The sequence below is a fragment of the Macaca fascicularis genome, chromosome 1 (assembly GCF_037993035.2).
Source record: "Macaca fascicularis isolate 582-1 chromosome 1, T2T-MFA8v1.1".
Taxonomy (NCBI): Eukaryota; Metazoa; Chordata; class Mammalia; order Primates; family Cercopithecidae; genus Macaca; species Macaca fascicularis.
In genome coordinates, this window is record NC_088375.1 from 60,698,831 (window position 1) to 60,717,221 (window position 18,391).

Here is an 18,391-nt window from a genome sequence, read left to right on the forward strand (position 1 = left end):
CACCAACACTCAATATTAGGCTTCTAATTTGGTTTCAGTCTGGTCAGAGTGGGACAGTTTATCATTTTGGTTTTAATTTACATTTCCCTGGTTACTACTTGAGGCAGAGAAACTTTTCCTGTTGGTGTAGGTGGATTATTTTTTTAAAAGGATAATTTGTTCTTCCACTGTAGAAACTTGACCCTTGATGTGAACCCAACCTTAACTCAAGAAGACTGCCCTTAAACTGCCTGTATTAGCTGAGAAGTGATTACTGCTATCTTGTGCTATATAATGAACAGCACTCATGTCAGCTTGAGCACAATTCACAGTAGCACTGAAAGGCATGGAATGACCCCTGGATGAGACCTTAGGCAACGTGGGATATATCCCTAAACTTTGGGATATATTCCAACACTTTTGATAATCTTCTAATTATTACTACTATTACTTTTTTTTTTTTTTTTTAGATGGAGTATCACTCTGTTGCCTGGAATGCAGTGGCACCATCTTGGCTCACTGCAACGTCCGCCTCCCAAGTTCAAGCAACAAGTAGCTGGGATTACACGGGCCTGCCATGTCTGGCTAATTTTTTTATTTTTAGTAGAGACAGGGTTTTACCATCTTGGCCAGGCTGGTCTTGAACTCCTGACCTTGTGATCCACCCACCTCAGCCTCCCAAAGTGCTTAAAGGCATGAGTCACCGCGTCCAACCTATTACTATTATTTTTTTGAGACAGTCTTGCTCTGTTGCCCAGGCGAGTGCAGCGGTGTGATCTCAGCTCACTGCAACCTCCACCTCCCGGGTTCAAGTGATTCTCGTGCCTTAGCCTCCCGAGTAGCTGGGATTACAGGGCGCCCACCACCACACGAGGCTAATTTTTGTATTTTTAGTAGAGATGGGGTTTTACCATGTTGGCCATGTGGGTCTCGAACTCCCGGTCTCAAGCAATACACCCGCCTCGGAGTCCCAAAGTGCTGGGATTACAGGCGTGAGCCATTGCACCCGACCCTGAGAATCTCCTAATTATTGAACACTACTATAACATACTGATTTCTCTAACAAGATGGTCTGTTCTTTTCAAATGGCTCTATGAAAAAAAAAATTTAAAAATGTAAAAAGATAATTCGTGCAACAATTACATAAAAAAGCTGTATTGGGGAACGGATGCTAGGAATTCAATTAGGTTCATTTATTGGCCTGCATGTGCCAGCCTGTCAATGCCTATGATTCAAATTTGTGCCTCAGGAGAATCTGAAATTATCACAGGTCTGACTTAATCTTTTGGAGTTGTGTGCAAATAATCAAGACCATACATGTGAAATCTTTGAATGCCAAGTGTCTTCTGTACTTTCTTTTATTAACATCATAGTCTTTGCATCAAGATACATAGCAATGATAGCAGGTTTCTTTTTAAAGCTTAGTATTAAATATTAAATATCTTTCCCCATTTAAATTTTACATTACTCTGCCAAGAAAAAAAAAAAAATTAAAACTCAAGTTACTTGAAGCCTAGACACACTTCCATGATTAGCCGGGCTAGGTAAAAGTTGGTGGCTTGCTTCTTCCTGCTCTGTAAGCAGATCCAGGCCCTAGAAAGATGGGACCAGGGTATATAATTGTTTTTGAAAAGTGTGCTACAAAAATGGATGGCCTGTTATAAGCCAGGATACAAAGTTAAGGATGGGGGTAAGGGAGGGACATTTTCTTCCAGAAAAAAAGACAGAATTTCTGAAGAGTCCCAGTCCAAAATTTTCCCAAAATGGCTGGAGGAGAGGATAAAATCTCAACATGAGTTTCAAAGTACTGTCTCTGTGAGGGGCCGGTAGATGCCTTGCTGAGGAGGGTAACTGCTGGGGGGGATGGCTGAGTCTCACCATGCCCCATCCCCAGCTAGGAGAATGGAAATGGAAAGTTTATTGCCCAGTGGGGGTGAAACTGGGCTGAAGCTTGGTTGGTACTGAATTCTCTAAGAGGTTTCTTCTGGAAACAGACAACTCAGACTCTTCCTCTCACTTCAGCAAAGAAGTTATTTTTAAAAGCACTTGGGAAGTTCCTCCTCCACCCCGCAGGTGGGAAGGCTCAGAGAAGGGTGTCATCAGTACAGCCGCCTTCCAGGCCGTAACGGAATTCCTGAAGGTTGGAGACCCCATAGAAGTGGACAAAGGCTGCTGCCACCACCAGGACATGGAAAATCTGATGAGACTGGAACTGTAGGAATAAAAAAGAGAAGAGCCTTTAGGATAATGCAAGGAGGAATAAGAAACAAGTAGGAGAAAGCATTTGCTACTTCTAGTTTCTCCTTAATTAAACAAATTTGTTTTAATATCATAAAAGTGGTATAGTTTTAAAAACACAGTCCTTGTCAGAAATACACCAAAATGTTAACACTGACAATTTTCCTTCAATGTACATATATGTACCTCCACACACTATATGATCCCAGTCTCTCACCACCTTTGCCTCAGACCTTTAAATGTGGGCTGTTCATTCACCATCACAGGCCCTGCTGGAAGACTCATTTCTTACCCATATGTCAAATTTTCCAGGAAAGAAGCGCTCAGGAATTCGAGCAGCATAAAGGCCAGCTCCAGTGATGTACATCACAGCCATGAGGAAGAACCAGCCCATCTGGCCCACTGTGGTGGCCTTGACAAAGCCCTCAGCAATAGTAAAGTGCATGGTGGGCACGACGCCACTTAAGCCAAGTCCCAGGAACACGCCTGAACAGAACAGACATAAGACTGTCAGACAAGGAAAGAGCCACCACATGGAAGGCACTGCTTACTCTGAAATTTCAATGTTTATGATAATTAGCTATTTTTGGATGAACAGTACATGTTTAGGAAACTTAGTTACCAGATGGATAACACTCAGCAGATATTTCTTCTATGTCCTGAATGGGAAGAAGCTGTGTAAGTGCTTACTACCTTTTAAGGAGCACCAAGAACAAACATCTCGTATTTTTCATTATCTGTTAAGGAATTTAGGTAAAAATGTTATGTCAAGACCCTCTGATGTCTAATTTGGGTACAGAACTTAGATGGCAAAGGCTTCAGTTGGCTCCCAAGTCAGAGAAGCGTAGGGGAGGCTTCCTGTTAAGATCATAAAAGTCTTACATAACCGGGACTCTGACCTCCTGAGTAGACAGATATACCCAGATTAGCAGTTATCCTGTAGCTGCCGGGACACACAGATAAGGCAAGAGCAAGGGAAGAATGGGTACTTGTCTCAATACCATTACACTACACATAACTGAAGGGCAGGGACTACCTCTCCATCTTTGTAGATACCCTTGTTTAAGCACAGTGCATGGCACGTGGCTGGTGCTTGATAAATATTTCATTATTATTTTTCTTTTCTTTTCCTTTTCTTTCTTTTCTTTTTTCTTTTTTTTTTGACATAGAGTCTTTCTTTGTTGCCCAGGCTGGAGTGCAGCAGCGCAATCTTGGCTCACTGCAACCTCTGCCCTCCCTGGGTTCAAGTGATTCTCCCGCCTCAGCCTCTCGAGGAGCTGGGATTACAGGCGCCTGCCACAGCGCCGACTAACTTTTATATTTTTAATAAAAACAGGGTTTTACCATGTTGGAGAGGCTAGTCTCGAACTCCTGACTTCAAGTGATCCGCCCGCCTCGGCCCCCCAAAGTGCTGGGATAACAGACATGAGCCACTGCTCCCAGACAATATTTAATTAACTGAAGGTTAAAATATAGCAGATATTAATTGTAAAGGAGATAAAGACTAGTGGTAATTGGTGGTGTTGCTGCAAGTAACGAAAGCTTAAAATAAGAGTCCAGATGAGATGAGACAACACAAAGATGTTTATGCTTGTAGCTATTACTTTGTTACCAGTGTTTATGCTCAAGATATTTTCATTCACCAAACCAGGTATTCCATTCCCTTAGTAAAATGCCTCTGAGGGTTTTAATTTTAATCCATTGATCTGAGCTTGGGACTCAGGTCACTAAAATTACTGTGCTTGCTACATTTTTAAACTGTCACAGACCAAGTATAAGAGTAGCTATATCTGTGCTTGCAGTTAATTGACTAGCTGGGTAATGATCTGTCCTATTAGCATTCTACTGAAATAGTATGAACTGAGCTTTGAAATTGATGCTGTTTTGAAAGTTCTGAAACACAAATCAGGGCTTGGGTGGGGTTCTCAAGCTGCAAACCTTAAGGCTCAGATAGGTTTGAGCCTATTAGGCCTAAGGTCTAAATACTTTTGAGGTTTACATATGTCTTCCGACCTACCTGCTCTTGTCTGCCGGTGCTTAGGAGTGGCAAACCGGTCCCACTGCGCCACAATGATGGCAGAAATGCCCAGGACACAGACGATGGAGAGGTAGATGAGCCGTGGCTGTGGGGAGCAGTAGAAGGAATAATAGAGCCAGGGGACAAAGCTCCCCATAATTAGAAGAGCAATCCCTGAATAGTCCAGTCTAAAAAGAACCACAAAAATGAAACAAATCAGTGGGGGAAATGAATTTGTATGGCTCCTTTAACTAGCTCTTTCTGTTCTCCACCTGCTCCCAGATTGAACCATCCCCTCACTTCCCATACAATCTATCCTGTATTCTGGATTAAAATTCCACAAGGTCACTTCTATTTTACGATGGAAAAGTCTCTAAGAATCCCCATTCAAAGAACTCTATCCCTTTCCCTTACTAGTGAACAGCTGTATCTCCCCTAGTAGACACTCGAATATAGAAATTCCATCACAATCCAGCTGGTTCCCAGCATCACACTCAGGAAGGGCTTTGAAAATTCTCCTATTCTGATAGAATGAGTTCTAAAAACAAAATTCTTAAATTGGGAGTGGCACTAAGGGATACTCTAGCTTTTTCTATCTTAGTTGACTTTTTAAATGAGGAAAATGTACCCTTCTTACTGATGTTGTTAGGAAAAACAAAATAATATACCACTGTCACCACCAAAACCAATAATAACAAAAACAAGCAAACAAATAGAACCCCAGGCTCACAGCTGGGGAAGAGAGAAAGCACACGATGATGGACATCTGGAGCTTCCAGCAATGCATGGGCAGCAAAGATAAGCTTTACTTGACTGGTGGGTAGGAGCACCAGCAGAATGAAGCACAGACTATTCACCACACCCTACTCTGGCTTGGGCTAATAGTAAGTTACGCTAGGAATGGGTACAAGGTCTTGGAAAGCAGCCAGTGCACTGGCACTCTAAGCCGCACAAAAGATAGTACTTTTCAGGTAGAAAATATATTCCACAATTGGTCCCTCCATCTGTTGAGGAGGATGCAGTAAGTCTGTTCATTAACTGTTCAGGAGAAAAGCTTCATCACCCCACCATCCCCACAGAACAGAGAGGCTTTCCTCTGGCATATCCAGAAACCTTTAGGAGTAACATGAGCTCCTAGCACCCAGTAAGCACTGGGATCTCAAGATGTGACAACAGTGCACAGTCCTTTCCTATGGTGTTCTTTCAACTCACTTGGAAAAAGTCCGAGAGACTTTCTCTGAATGACAATAGACGGTGTGAAAGAGCCAGGAGAAGCTGAGGCAGAGCACTGCACCCAAAAAGAACATCCCAAAAACCACCTTCTCCTGTAGAGGGGCCATGAAGTACATATTTGGTCTGAGCATGGTCAAGATTCCCAAAAAGAGAAACAGCACGAAACCTGCAGGAGGGTAAAATTAAAAAAACCTGTAAGAAAAAAGGGAATGTGTACGCTTTGACGGTTGATGTTTTTGAATCAGTGAGCTAAGGGCAACATCACTAACGATCAGGGAAATAGAAATTAAAAGCACTATGAGATACCACCTTACTCCTGCAAGAAAGGCCATTATTAAGAAGTCAAAAAACAACAGATGTTGGCATGGATGTGGTGAAAGGGGAATGCTTATACACTCCTTGCGGGAATGTAAATTATAAATTAGTATAACCTTTATGGAAAAGGGTACAGAGATTCCTTAAAGAACTAAAAGTAGAGCTACTATTTGATCCACCAATCCCACTACTAGGTATCTACCCAAAGGAAAAGCAGTCATATGAAAAAGACACATGCCCATGTTATGTTTATTGTAGCACAATTCACAACTCTAAAGATATGGAACCAACCTAAGTGTCCATTGACCATGAGTGAATAAAGAAAATGTGGTGTATGTACACCATGGAATACTACTCAGCCATAAAAACGAATGCAATAATGTCTTTTGCAGCAACCTGAATGAAGCTGAAGGCCACTATTCTAAGTGAAGTAACTTAGGAATGAAAAATCAAATACTATGTATGTTCTCACTTACAAGTGGGAGCTAAGCTATGAGTATGCAAAGGCCTACAGAGTGATATAATGGATTATGGAGACTCAGAAGCGGGAGGGTGAGATAGGGGTGTGGGATAGAAAAACTACATATTGGGTACAATGTACACTGCTCAGGTGATAGGTGCATTAAAATCTCAGAATTCACCAGTATATAATTCATCCATGTAACCAAATCCAATCCCCACCCTTTGTAGCCCAAGAGCTATTGAAAAAAAAGAAAAAATCAGAAAGCTATGAGGTTTAGCTGTGTAATTGCAGTCAAAAGTTTCAAAGAAAGTGGCACCGGTCACAGAAACCCAGACAAAAAGACCATTTTTTGAAACGTTGGCATTTTACTTTTTTTTTTTTTTTTTTGAGACAGAGTCTCGCTCTGTCGCCCAGGCTGGAGTGCAGTGGCCGGATCTCAGCTCACTGCAAGCTCCGCCTCCCGGGTTTACGCCATTCTCCTGCCTCAGCCTCCCCAGTAGCTGGGACTACAGGCGCCCGCCACCTCGCCCGGCTAGTTTTTTTGTACTTTTTAGTAGAGACGGGGTTTCACTGTGTTCCCCAGGATGGTCTCGATCTCCTGACCTCGTGATCCATCTGTCTTGGCCTCCCAAAGTGCTGGGATTACAGGCTTGAGCCACCGTGCCCGGCCTACATTTTACTTTTATAGTCGGAAATTATGAAGTACAGGGAATTGTCTCCACCTAGAACAGTTCTGCCAGGGATCACAAAAGAATATCTAGTCCCAATTTCTTTGGTTTCTAGGCCTTTTACTCTCAGTCTTAAAGATCAGTGATCAAGGGTCAACCAAGGTCATTAGTAGTTTAAAGGCAGAACACCAACTGTCAATGAATCCGAGCAACTCTGTTTGGCTCTATAATCCCTCGGCAGTTAGGGAGACAATGAATTCGACTTTTCCCCATCCAAACCACTCACCAAGCAGATGGGTCCAGATGTTGCCAGTTTCTGTATGGATGCGGAAGATGCTCTTGAAGCAAGCTCGAAAGGAGGGCATGGGTGGTCTGTGACCATGTAGCAGATAGTCATTGTCCTTTAGCCAGTCAGGGAGCACATCATATGGGATGACCCTCCAACGTCCCTCCCAGACCTAGAACATACACACTTTCTCTAGGTAGGGCACTAGAGAATAGTACCTTCCCCAAGGACAAGCAATGATGGAGAACCAGTCTAAGAAGATGTCAATGAGGCTCTGAATGGTCCTAAGTAGTAGTAGAGAACCAGCCTGGACTGGGAGATATCCAAGACATAGCATGAATGGGACTAGCAGAGTCCTGACTCATATTTTGACCATTAAAAAAAAAAAAAAAAATCCTGGCTGGGTGCTGCGGCTCATGCCTGTAATCCTAGCACTTTGGGAGGCTGAGGCGGGTGGATCACCTGATGTCAGGAGTTCAAGACCTGCCTGATCAACATGGTGAAACCCTGTCTCTACTAAAAATACAAAAACTGGGCATGGTGGCAGGCACCTGTAAACCCAGCTACTTGGAAGGCCGAGGCAGGAGAATCATTTGAACCTGGGAGGCGGAGGTTGCAGTGAGTGGAGACTGCACCACTGCACTCCAGCCTGGGTGACCAAGCAAGACTCTGTACTCCAAAAAAAAAAAAACAAACCCTTTGTCTTTGTTTTATGTTAGTTTATCTGGAGAAGTTTTAAGTAAGTGTTTCTCAACCTTTTAAGAAAATATGGTGCAACCAGGCTGGGCACAGTGGCTCCCGCCTGTAATTCCACCACTTTGAGAGGCCAAGGTGGGCGGATCACCTAAGGTTGGGAGTTCGAGACCAGCCAGACCAACATGGAGAAACCCTGTCTCTACTAAAAGTACAAAAATTAGCTGGGCGTGGTGGCACATGCCTGTAATCCCAGCTACTCGGGAGGCTGAGGCAGGAGAATGGCTTGAACCCGGACGGCAGAGGTTGCGGTGAGCTGAGATCGTGCCATTGCACCTGGGAGACAAGAGCAAAACTCCGTCTCAAAAAAAAAAAATATGGTACAACTTCCTTTAGGCTACTTGAAATCTCAAAATTGATATACTGAATAAAAACAAAACAATTATAAACATCATTTTAAAAAGCACACAGATCCCTCCTTTGCCCCTCTCCAGGAGATTCTATCTCATGTCCCATCCCTCCACCAATTAGATTCTAAGTTCTTTACTTTTTGGAGTAGGGGTTTTCACGTCTTTTTAGAGTAGGGGTTCTTAATCTAGGATCCATGCACTATGGACAGGATCCAGGGAGTAGATGGCAAATCCACTCCTTCCCAGGAGTAAAAGCTCTTCAACCCAGTGGAAGCTTGCTGGCTGGGGACATCCCAGACAGGCCTGCTGCCCTTCCTCTTCCAGGACAGAAACTCATAGGCCATACCTTGTACACAAACTCCTCCATCTTCTCCATGGCGTGGTGGGCTTGCAGGGGAAGTGTCAGTACCCGCACCTCCTCCTCTTCTTCCTGGGGCACTGGACATGTTTGCTCTTCTTCAGCCTGTGGGGGAAAAACCCCACAACAATCCAGGGAGTCATCTCATAAACTCTGCTATTCCAGAGCAGAGACCCAGAAAAACCCAAACCTAACGCCTTCTGCCCAGCCTCTTTCCTACAGAGGGTCTTGTGGTCTCTTCTCCAAAAGCATACATACTTAGTTTACAATACTAGTTAGAAATGTATTAATACTTCATAAATGCTGGAGTGAACATTCTATGCAGTGTGTAAAAGGACTCTCACAGAGACTAGCATTGGGGAAATGCAGGATTAGCATACCAGCTCTAGGTACTGAATGACATCCTTTCCTCTAGGATAGTGGTTCTCAACTTTCCTCAGTTTCCCAAAGAGTTATCTCTTCTAGGCCATTACATTTTCTTTCTTTCTTTTCTTTTCTTTTTTTTTTTTTTGAGATGGAATATTCCTCTGTCACCCAGGCTGGAATACAGTGGTGCAATCTCTGTTCACTGCAACCTCCGCCTCCCAGGTTCAAGCAATTCTCATGCCTTGGCCTCCAAGTAGCTGGGATTACAGGCACCCACCACCACGCCTGCCTAATTTTTGTACTTTTAGTAGAGATGCAGTTTCACCATGTTGGCCAGACTGGAACTCCTGACCTCAAGTGATCCTCCTGTCTTGGCCTACCAAAGTGCTGGGATTACAGGCTGTGCTACCAGCCCAGCCTACATTTTCAAAACAATGAAAAAGAGTTTCAGAGAGTTCCATAACAATAATTCTGTTCAGAGTTCCCTGTTCACTGACTCTAGGGATGCTGTCATGATTGAAACTTTGTATCTATAGCAGCTCCCCGGAGTACCAGGGCCTCAAAACTGGTTCCATGGAAAACAGCAGTACTGACTCCAGGGCCTAAAAGAGCACACCGAGGAGAGCACTTGCCTGTGAAAGGAAGGGAACTTTTTTCTCTCTCTCTATCCCAAGGCTCTGAATCATGTCTATAGAAAGCCTGGCAGTTCAACTCCTTTTCTGGGCTATTTCTCTCCTGTTGTTGATGGTCACTGGTAAACACATTGTCCATCTTAGATTTTGTGCTACAGCTTCCAGCCAGCCTACCCCAATGTCCATTCTCTCTCTTCCTAAGTAACAAAGTCCACAGTTTTGTTCAGGGTGGCAATGTTACTGCAATTTTACTCAGGCTGCACTTTCCAACCTCCACTGCAGCTGAATATAGCTATGTAAGTAAGTTCTGGCCTAAGTGTTATGAGGTACTTCCTGATAGTCCCTTTATTTTTGTTTTTCTGAGAGGGGGTTTCACTCTTGTTGCCCAGGCTGGAGTACAATGGCAGGATCTCAGCTCACTGCAACCTCTGCCTCCCAGGTGCAAGTGATTCTCCTGCCTCAGCCTCCCGAGTAGCTGGGATTACAGGCGACTGCCACCACACCCAGCTAATTTTTGTATTTTTTAGTAGAGATAGTCCCTTTAAAAGGGAAAGAGGTGGCCGGGCACAGTGGCTCACACTTGTAATTCCAACACTTTGGGAGGCTGAGGCAGGAGGATCACTTGAGCCTAGGAGTTTAGAAGATTAGCCTGGGCAACATGGCAAGACCTTATCTCAATAAGAATAAAAGGGAAAGAGAGGGCCTTTCTTCTCCTTTCCCTTCATGGGGGGTAGAATGTGGGTATGATGGGCAACATATTAAGAGTGATGGGGGAGCAACACAGGTGCCTGATAGTGGTAGAGTCTCCATATTAGCCCTGGATTGGTTACTTCTGAAATTCTTTTGCTTGAGAGACTTCTGTCCTGTCAAAGCTGTAAGGATTTTTGTGTGTTATATGAAGCCAAACCTAATCCTAATTGACTGCTTCCTTCATTCATTCAGATATTTACTGATTATTTATTGCACTGCAGGCCTTGTGCTAGGCACTGGCGTTACAAAGATGAGTGAATTCCCAAAAGCTTACAATGGGGAAAGCAGACAACAGATGTTTATGATAGAGACTCGGATAGAGACATTTCCAGAATGCAATGTTCCTCCTTTTGGACAGCGAGATCTTAAAAAAGAGAAACTGAGAGAGTTCTAAGGAGAGAAACTGAACAAGGGGATGACTCCTGGGAAGATGACTTACTTTGGTTGGGTTGGCGATTACCCGTTTGCCCTTCTCTTCTAGCAGGGGTCCTAGTTCAGCCAGTTCCACCGTGTCAGTTTCCCTGTTACTGGCAGGAGTCCCATTCCCCTGTGCCACCACAGATCCTTTGTGGGAAGACATCTGGCTGGTACCTCAATACCCTGCAGCTTCAGCTTGGGGAAAGGTTGGGGTCTCTCAGCCCCAGGGGGCAGAGATCTCCCTGTGATAGTAGACACTAAAAGCAAACACAAATATGAAGGATTGACAATTTATTCCTCTTACAGTTTCATTTCTATACTCTAATATTGAATAAGAAGCTAATCAACCCATATCCTGTCTCCAATTCTAAAGGCCAGTTAATTGCTTGAATGAAATCTATTCCTGTCCTCCCTCTTTAACGTCAGCCTTTACCCAGAACCTCACTGATCTTATAAGTAAGGCTGAAAATGTAACACCTAGTTGCTTGCTTTCAAATGATCTAAGGTTACTGCACCAAACTGTCACCACAGAAAAACAGCTACCCACCCTCAACTCACTCCCACAGGTATGGAACCATTTAGTGAGAAGAGTCTCACCTACCACTCCCAAAGCTCACTCTGCCCAAGAAAGGCCTAGCTCTGAGACTGAGGAACAAAAATATAAAGCCATCATCTGGCTGCAATTACTACACGATCATCCAGGCTTAGAAATGAATTAAATGCCAACTGAACTCAGTTGGACCTTATCTACAAATGCTTTGATAAATATGTCATGCATACAAAAGGAACTTGGTTATGGGACAGATGCCTAGTGGTTAATTTCTCTGCGAAGTCTACTAATTCTATTATAGCATTATAGCCTGAGTTCAACCCTGGGATAACAAGCTTTCATTACAATCTGTCCCGCAAGCAAGCAAGAACTTACCTGGAAGCAGGAAGGTAAAGACAAGGAGGCAGCCCCAGTTTACCCTTTGCCACACACATACCTAATAACCAGCTCCGCAAGAACTTGTTTCAACCACCACAACCCATAATCTAAGCCCCACTCAAATGAGTATTTCAGAAACTAGAGACAGGCACACACAAAATCAGAAAAACCCAGAATTCCATTTTCTAGGAAAAATCTCAGACACTTTAGGTTTTCCTGGGTTGGACTTTCACAGTAGTCTTTAATCAGGCCTCAGGGAAATGCAAATAAAAAAAGAGGGAAAGAGGGAGAAAGTTTCCAAAGATTTCCACTATGCTGTAAATGATTAGTTCTTTCCCCACCCCTACCCCACACAAAGGACTTTATTAGTTATAGCAATAGCAGTTGCCAGAATATTAGCATTTTCTGGCATTGGTTACCCAAGCCCCACCCAAACCCAAATAACCACATTGCAATGCAGGGAGGGCCAGGTAACACCTGCGCATGGAGTGGGTTGCATTCCGGGAGAGGAAACTTAAGCTTAGGGAGCTCCAATCTTTTATATTGGGCAGCAAACATAACTTTGCTCCTGAGGGAGACACTATATCATCCATGGCTATTCACTATATACAAACATCTTTGATATCTTGTGTTAGTTCTTTTTTATCTAAGAGTAATCACAATTCCTTCTCAGGGATTATAAATCTCTTTCTCTGACTCCCTAACTCTGTCTGTCTCTCTGTCTCTCTCTCTCCCCCTCCTTCCCTCCTGGGGCTGGGACACCCTTCTTTTCCTGCCCTTGGACATCAGAAACTCCAGGTTCTCCTGCGTTGGGATTCTGGGACGTGCACCAATAGACCCCTGGGTTCTCAGGCCTTCAGCCTTAAACTGAACCAGTTACGGACTTCCCTCGTTGTCTAGCTTGCAGATGACATACTGTGGGACTTAGTCTCCGTAATCTCATGAGCCAATTCCCCTAATAAATCCCACCTCTATCCATATGTATGTATCCTATTGGTGCTTTCTGGAGAAACACTAACACATCAGGTAAGGGCAATCCTCAAGCTTCTAAACAGTCATGAGTCATGCTACGCTCAACCCACAAGCACAGCTGAAAGCAACCAGCAATTTAGTCCAAGAGAGACAAAAACAATAACTTGCTATACAGCAGACCTTTATATGGTGTCAACACATAGGCAGTTCCTCTTCCTTTAAATGTGCAAGACTCTGATGAGATGCCAGCACACAGTCATAGTGAACAATTGAGCTCAAGGAGAACAGGAAGCTGAGGGGCTCTGAAAACCTTGAGGATGGGCAACCCACATGACAGGGACACTAGGAAATCTTTCTCAATAGGCTGACCTCAAAACATATTTCCTCAAAGTGAAGTACTACTGAATCAGCACCTTTACTTAAAAAAAACATATCGCAAGCAAAAAACAAAAAACAAAAAAACAAACAAACACTTTATATCGCAAGCAAAAAACATAAATAGTTTTGGGCATCTTGGATAAATCTGAAAAGACGGGCACACTTAGCTTGCGATACTGTTGGCAGTAATTTAGATCTGACCATCAGGGCAGAAACAAAACAAAACAAAACAAAATTCTGGTTCTGAGATGCAACACACGGATCATAAGATAATAAATATACTTTATTTTGGTTAGAACCCGTTTCAAAATGAATGAATGGGGCAGATTCCAGCTTGCGAGCATATGACTTAACTTCTAGCCACTTAGATAAGGGCTTATGCACATTTTCTTGTGCTTGTGGTGGCTTCTCTTATCCCTTTCCCCAGAGTAAGTCAACACATTCATTATTTAGCAAGTGTATTTAGGAACAGCACCCTAAGGCATTCTAAGATACTGTGCAAAATACAAGTTGAACAAGTTGTAGCATTGTTTTCAAAGAGCCAGATAACATAGGTAGTTTGTCATATGCACAAAAATAAGTGATACAATTTGATTGCTCCAGGAGGGCAGTGGAGGGAGAGAACCCCTCAACTAGAACGGTCACACACTAAATTTAGTCATTTTGAGTGCTATGTAACTATTTTATTAGAGGCAATGAGAATAATATAGAGAAAATTTAAGTTGGGCAATTAGGGTCCAAAGATCATATGCAGAATCCAGCTTGGCATTCTTACTAATTTCATCATTTGATCTGAAAAGTTTTTATGCCCTCAAGTCTTCTGGTTATCATCAGCCTTTTCCCTTTTCAGTCCAACACAATTACTATTAGTTCTTCTGATTCCCTCTAGCTCCTCTATCACTAGCTCCTATATCACCTCTACACATCTTCTAGACCCAGAGTCACCAAAACCTGAGACCCCAGTTAACTCACAAACCAGCCGACAGCTACAACTCATCATACAAAATATATCATCATGCATTAAAGTACATACAATGGAGGTCAATGGAGATCATGTCATCATAGTGAGCAAAGTCCATTGTCCAGTTTGGTCTTCTAAACTGTAGTAACACAGAGACAGGAAAGGGAGAGATAGGGATCGGACGTCTGGCAAGAAAGAAGAGCAAATAATACTAGGATCTGAAAATACCACTTCTATGGGGTGGATCACTCACAAACAATGGAGAATTACAAGTGTGTTTTAGTCTATGATGTAAAATCAGAACAAACCCCTAAGGTGTTAGAACGATCCTAGGAGAGCCAACTTTCTGCCAGTTTTCTATGTCCTTATGTATTTTAGAGGAAATGCCTTTCCCCTCAAGCTTGCCACACCCAATATTGCAAATTATATTTGAGCCAAACTCGACTGAGTGCATTTTTGATGGGATTTCTTCAACTCAAGCTAATAAACTTTTACCACTAAGCTTTCCAACTGGGTAAACCTAGGATATTAGAGAGTAAAGCTGTGGAGCAGGGAGGTGTTTGTACTCCTATAAATAAGATAATCTTGTGCCAAACTTGGGGAAAAGACTGATTTTTAATCACCAGCCAGTTAGCTGGAGAGTTATTTCACTGATAGTTTTTGGAGACATTTATACTGTGAACCAATTCCCAAGTTTTCCAGGTTATAGCACACCTTTCCAGGAGGCAAAGACACAAAGTTTCTAAGAGTTTAGTTCCCGGGCCTTTAGAGAGTCTGTGGGTAGGCTCTTTCCATGCCTAGCCTGATTCTTGTGCTAAAGCAAGACCAGTCTAGCAGTATAGATAAAGAACACAGTCATCTTTCCCCTTATCTACTGTATGTTAGGGAGGATAGTTTCACAGCTTTGTTGGAGAAATATGAGTCAAAGCAAAAGCACATGTTTGAAATCACCAAACTACAGTAATAGGGCCTCAGCTCTCCTACTTGATGCCAAGCGTCCCAAAGTCTGAAGTGGAAAAACAATCTGACTTCCTTCGTAGTTCTTCCCTAACAGAAGAAGTCTTTTAAGAAAGGGTCTTGCTCGGTCATCCAGGCTGGAGTGCGGTGGTGTGATCTCAGCTCACTGTAGCCTCAACCTGCTGGACTCAAGCGATCCTCCCACCTTAGCTTTCCAAGTCTTAGTAACTGGGACTAAAGGCATGTGCCACCATGCCCAGCTAATTTTGTTTAGTTTTTGTAGAGACGAGGTCTCACTATGTTGCCCAGGCTAGTCTCGATCCCTCCAGCCTTGGCATCCCAAAGTGCTGGGATTACAGGTATGAACCACTGTGCCTGACTGAAGAGGTGTTTTTGAGCCCTAACAGACAGGCAAACTTTGCTAATGTTATGACAAAAAAAAGTGAACAGTATACAGGCATATGAAGGATTTTAACGCCAGCCCATTTTTTATTTTTTATTTTTGGAGTCAGGGTCTTGCTCCCAGTTCAGTCAGTTCCAGGCCCAGGCTGGAGTGTGTGGCATGATAATAGCTCACTGCAGCCTAGTACTCCTGGACTCAAGCAATTCTCCTGCATCAGCCTCCCAAAGTGCTGGGATTACAGGTGTGAGCCACCGCGCCCAGCCAATGCCAGCTCCCACTTTTTTTTTTTTTTTTTTTTTGGAGACAAGAGTCTTGCTCTATCCCCCAGGTTGGAGTGCAGTGGTACAATCTGCTCACTGCAACCTCCGCCTCCCAGGTTCAAGCAATTCATTCTCATGCCTCAGCCTCCCAAGTAGCTGGGATTACAGGCACCTGCCACCACATCCGGATAATTTTTGTATTTTTAGTAGAGACAGGGTTTCGCCATGTTGATCAGGTTGGTCTCAAACTCCTGACCTCAGGTGATCCACCTGCCTCAGTCTCCCAAAGTGCTGAGATTACAGGCATGAGTTACCATGCCTGGCCTGTGCCCCCAACATTTCTGAGCAGGAAAAAGGAATCAACTTCGAGCATGGTGAGAGGAACAAAGTCCAGGAAGTGACATTAGGGACAAATGGACATAACAACATTGATGAGTACTGACCCAACAAAAAAACCTCACCATAATTCACAAAGCTTCTAGATATAAAGATGACTGCTTATCTTACCTGTGTGATAATAAGTAGATGGGACAGGATAATGTGGTAGGAGTGATAAAGGTTTTCAGTTTGACTTTGTATTAGAAGTCAAAGGAAATTTCCTAAGGAAACAGAGAACAAATATACTGGCCTAGAAAGAAGGGCAATTTCTTAACCTTCATTAATCTGAGAATACGGATTACTTACAATATGCATGGTGTTGTGGTCAGAGAGACAAAGCAAAGAGGAGTCAGAGGGTTGAAATGGTTGTTGGCCTCTAAACGGGGGAAATAACTTTCCTAGTATCATTTTACAAGGCTTAGTGCCATTATGTGCAGGAGGAATTCAAAAGAAAAGCGCAACTTTAGTTGAAGTGATCAGAAAAGTTTTGTGGAAGATTTTATGAAAGGAGCTTGATAGGTGGAGATGGAAACAGGGCATTCCAGGAGTGTATATGGTGTGAACAAGACATGAAAGAACACAGTCCCCAGGGCAGTAAACAATTCATTTTTCCAAAGAGTCCTGGAAAGGTAAAATGAGGCCAGACTGAAGAAACTGAAAATAGCCTAAAAGCCTACTTAAGGTGGTGTACTTTATAAATCAGCAATGGGGATCGGTGGATTAATGTTGCTTCCTGTTACTTTTCTGAGATTCTCTCCTACCTGCAGGCAAAGTCTTGACCACTGAGAACAGAAGGCTTTCAGATTCTACTCTACAATTAGGTATAGTTTTGCGGAGGTCTACCCTAACATGGGCCTTCACAGGTAACACTGGTTTTTATGACTGATTTCCCAAGTGCAAATTACAATATGGGTACATAAAAGTTACTCCTGGAGTAAATACACTTAGTGGCTGTAAGCCGGAACCCCGACATTGCAATCTGTTTAGCACCACCCTAAATTCCTGGCAGTATACAGATACTATACAACCTCAGGAACCGAAGTTGCACCATGGTGCCCTACCCAACTACTAGCAAAAGAGAAAAGCAGTGAACAGACCCCACTATTACTTCATTTCAGAAAAGAACCAGCCATTATAATATTCATTTGTTTTGAAGACCGCAGCCTATGTATTCTCAGCTGTATTTTCTAGTCCTTCTTCCAAATTATTTGAGGGAAGTACTATGGTTAATCTACTAAAGAACCATGGCCTCCTGGTGCTCCTCTGACATCTGAAACGGTGTAAACTGAAATTGGCCTTGTCAGTTTCCCATTCTCCCACGGAGCACCAGAGGGAAACACTTACCTATTTTCTTAAAATCGAAGGCTTGAAGACCAAAATTCTCAAACAGAAGATAGTATACATCAATCCTAGATATCTCAGCTAATGAAATTTCATTTTCCCCCAAAGTAGCTTCGATTCTGCCCCGCATTTCAGCCTTCAGGATTTCCTTAACCCTGCAGAGCGATCACCAACCTCCCTTCCCACCCCATCAAAGTGAGGGCACTGTCACGACGTGGCTTGCCAAAGGTTGTTGGTGTAGGAACCTTTGGGCTTCCCCGCCACCCCGTGCGGCTGTTCCCCGCTGAGAGGCGGTTCGCGACCTAGGCCCGCAGCACTCCCTGCCCACGCGCGGCGGCCTCGGGGCCAGGCTTAGCTCTGGCTGTCTGGTCCCAATCCCGGGAACCCATGCATCTCCACCCCGTGGGGCTAAAGGCGCAGCACTCACAAGACTGTCGGGAGTCGGGGGACAGGCGGGGACTAGCGCCCACTGCACCTAGGCCTCTTCGGAGGCGGCGCGCAGTGGGAGGGGCCGGAAATGTTTACAACCTCAACCGGCTGGACGCTGGGAGGCCGGGCGGCTCCAGGGCTGGGGCCCGGGCCCCTTGGCACTTCGGAGCGGGTTCCCCCAACGGCTGTCTCCTCCCCAGGCCTGGGTAGGGGCCCCCGGGTCCCCGCGCTCCCACCTAGTCCCCGCCCACCGCGCAGCCCCGGGGAGACTTACAGCCGGGCGGGCGGGCGGGCTCTGCTGGGGGCCGCGGTCCCCCGCGCTACATCCCGCGGCGCTGGAGGCGGCCTGCGGCCGAGCGGCCCCGATCTTCAGCGCCCTCCCCGCGCCGGAAGGGGCGCGCGACCTCCCGCGTCACCTCCGCAGCCGCGTCACCTCCTCGCGGGCTCTGCCTCGCCCGTCCAATCCCAGGCCTTCTCGCGGAGTCCCAATCACAGGCCCGCGCCCGCCGGCCACACCTCCCGCCCGGAGCCCAGCTCTGCCGCCCCGCCTTCCCTGCCG

The 18,391-nt window shown here is 44.5% G+C and overlaps 1 protein-coding gene across 8 annotated transcripts; it reads right to left on the minus strand.

The window, feature by feature from the left end:
- Positions 1-1,306: 1,306 nt before the first annotated feature.
- Positions 1,307-18,237, minus strand: ADIPOR1 (adiponectin receptor 1). Of its 8 annotated transcripts, none has more exons than XM_045395102.2 (9): positions 18,107-18,237; positions 14,137-14,203; positions 10,848-11,082; positions 8,649-8,765; positions 7,200-7,371; positions 5,447-5,633; positions 4,235-4,422; positions 2,510-2,703; positions 1,307-2,191 (listed from the first exon to the last, which is right to left on the minus strand). In XM_045395102.2, exons 3-9 carry the CDS (start codon positions 10,986-10,988, stop codon positions 2,063-2,065), a joined length of 1,128 nt encoding a protein of 375 aa, XP_045251037.1. In that variant the 5' UTR covers positions 10,989-11,082; positions 14,137-14,203; positions 18,107-18,237; the 3' UTR covers positions 1,307-2,062. The 8 variants fall into 8 exon arrangements, with proteins under 8 accessions (XP_045251037.1, XP_073889343.1, XP_015303750.1 ...); XM_074033242.1 differs by having other exon boundaries at positions 5,447-5,659; XM_015448264.3 differs by lacking the exon at positions 14,137-14,203.
- Positions 18,238-18,391: the final 154 nt, after the last annotated feature.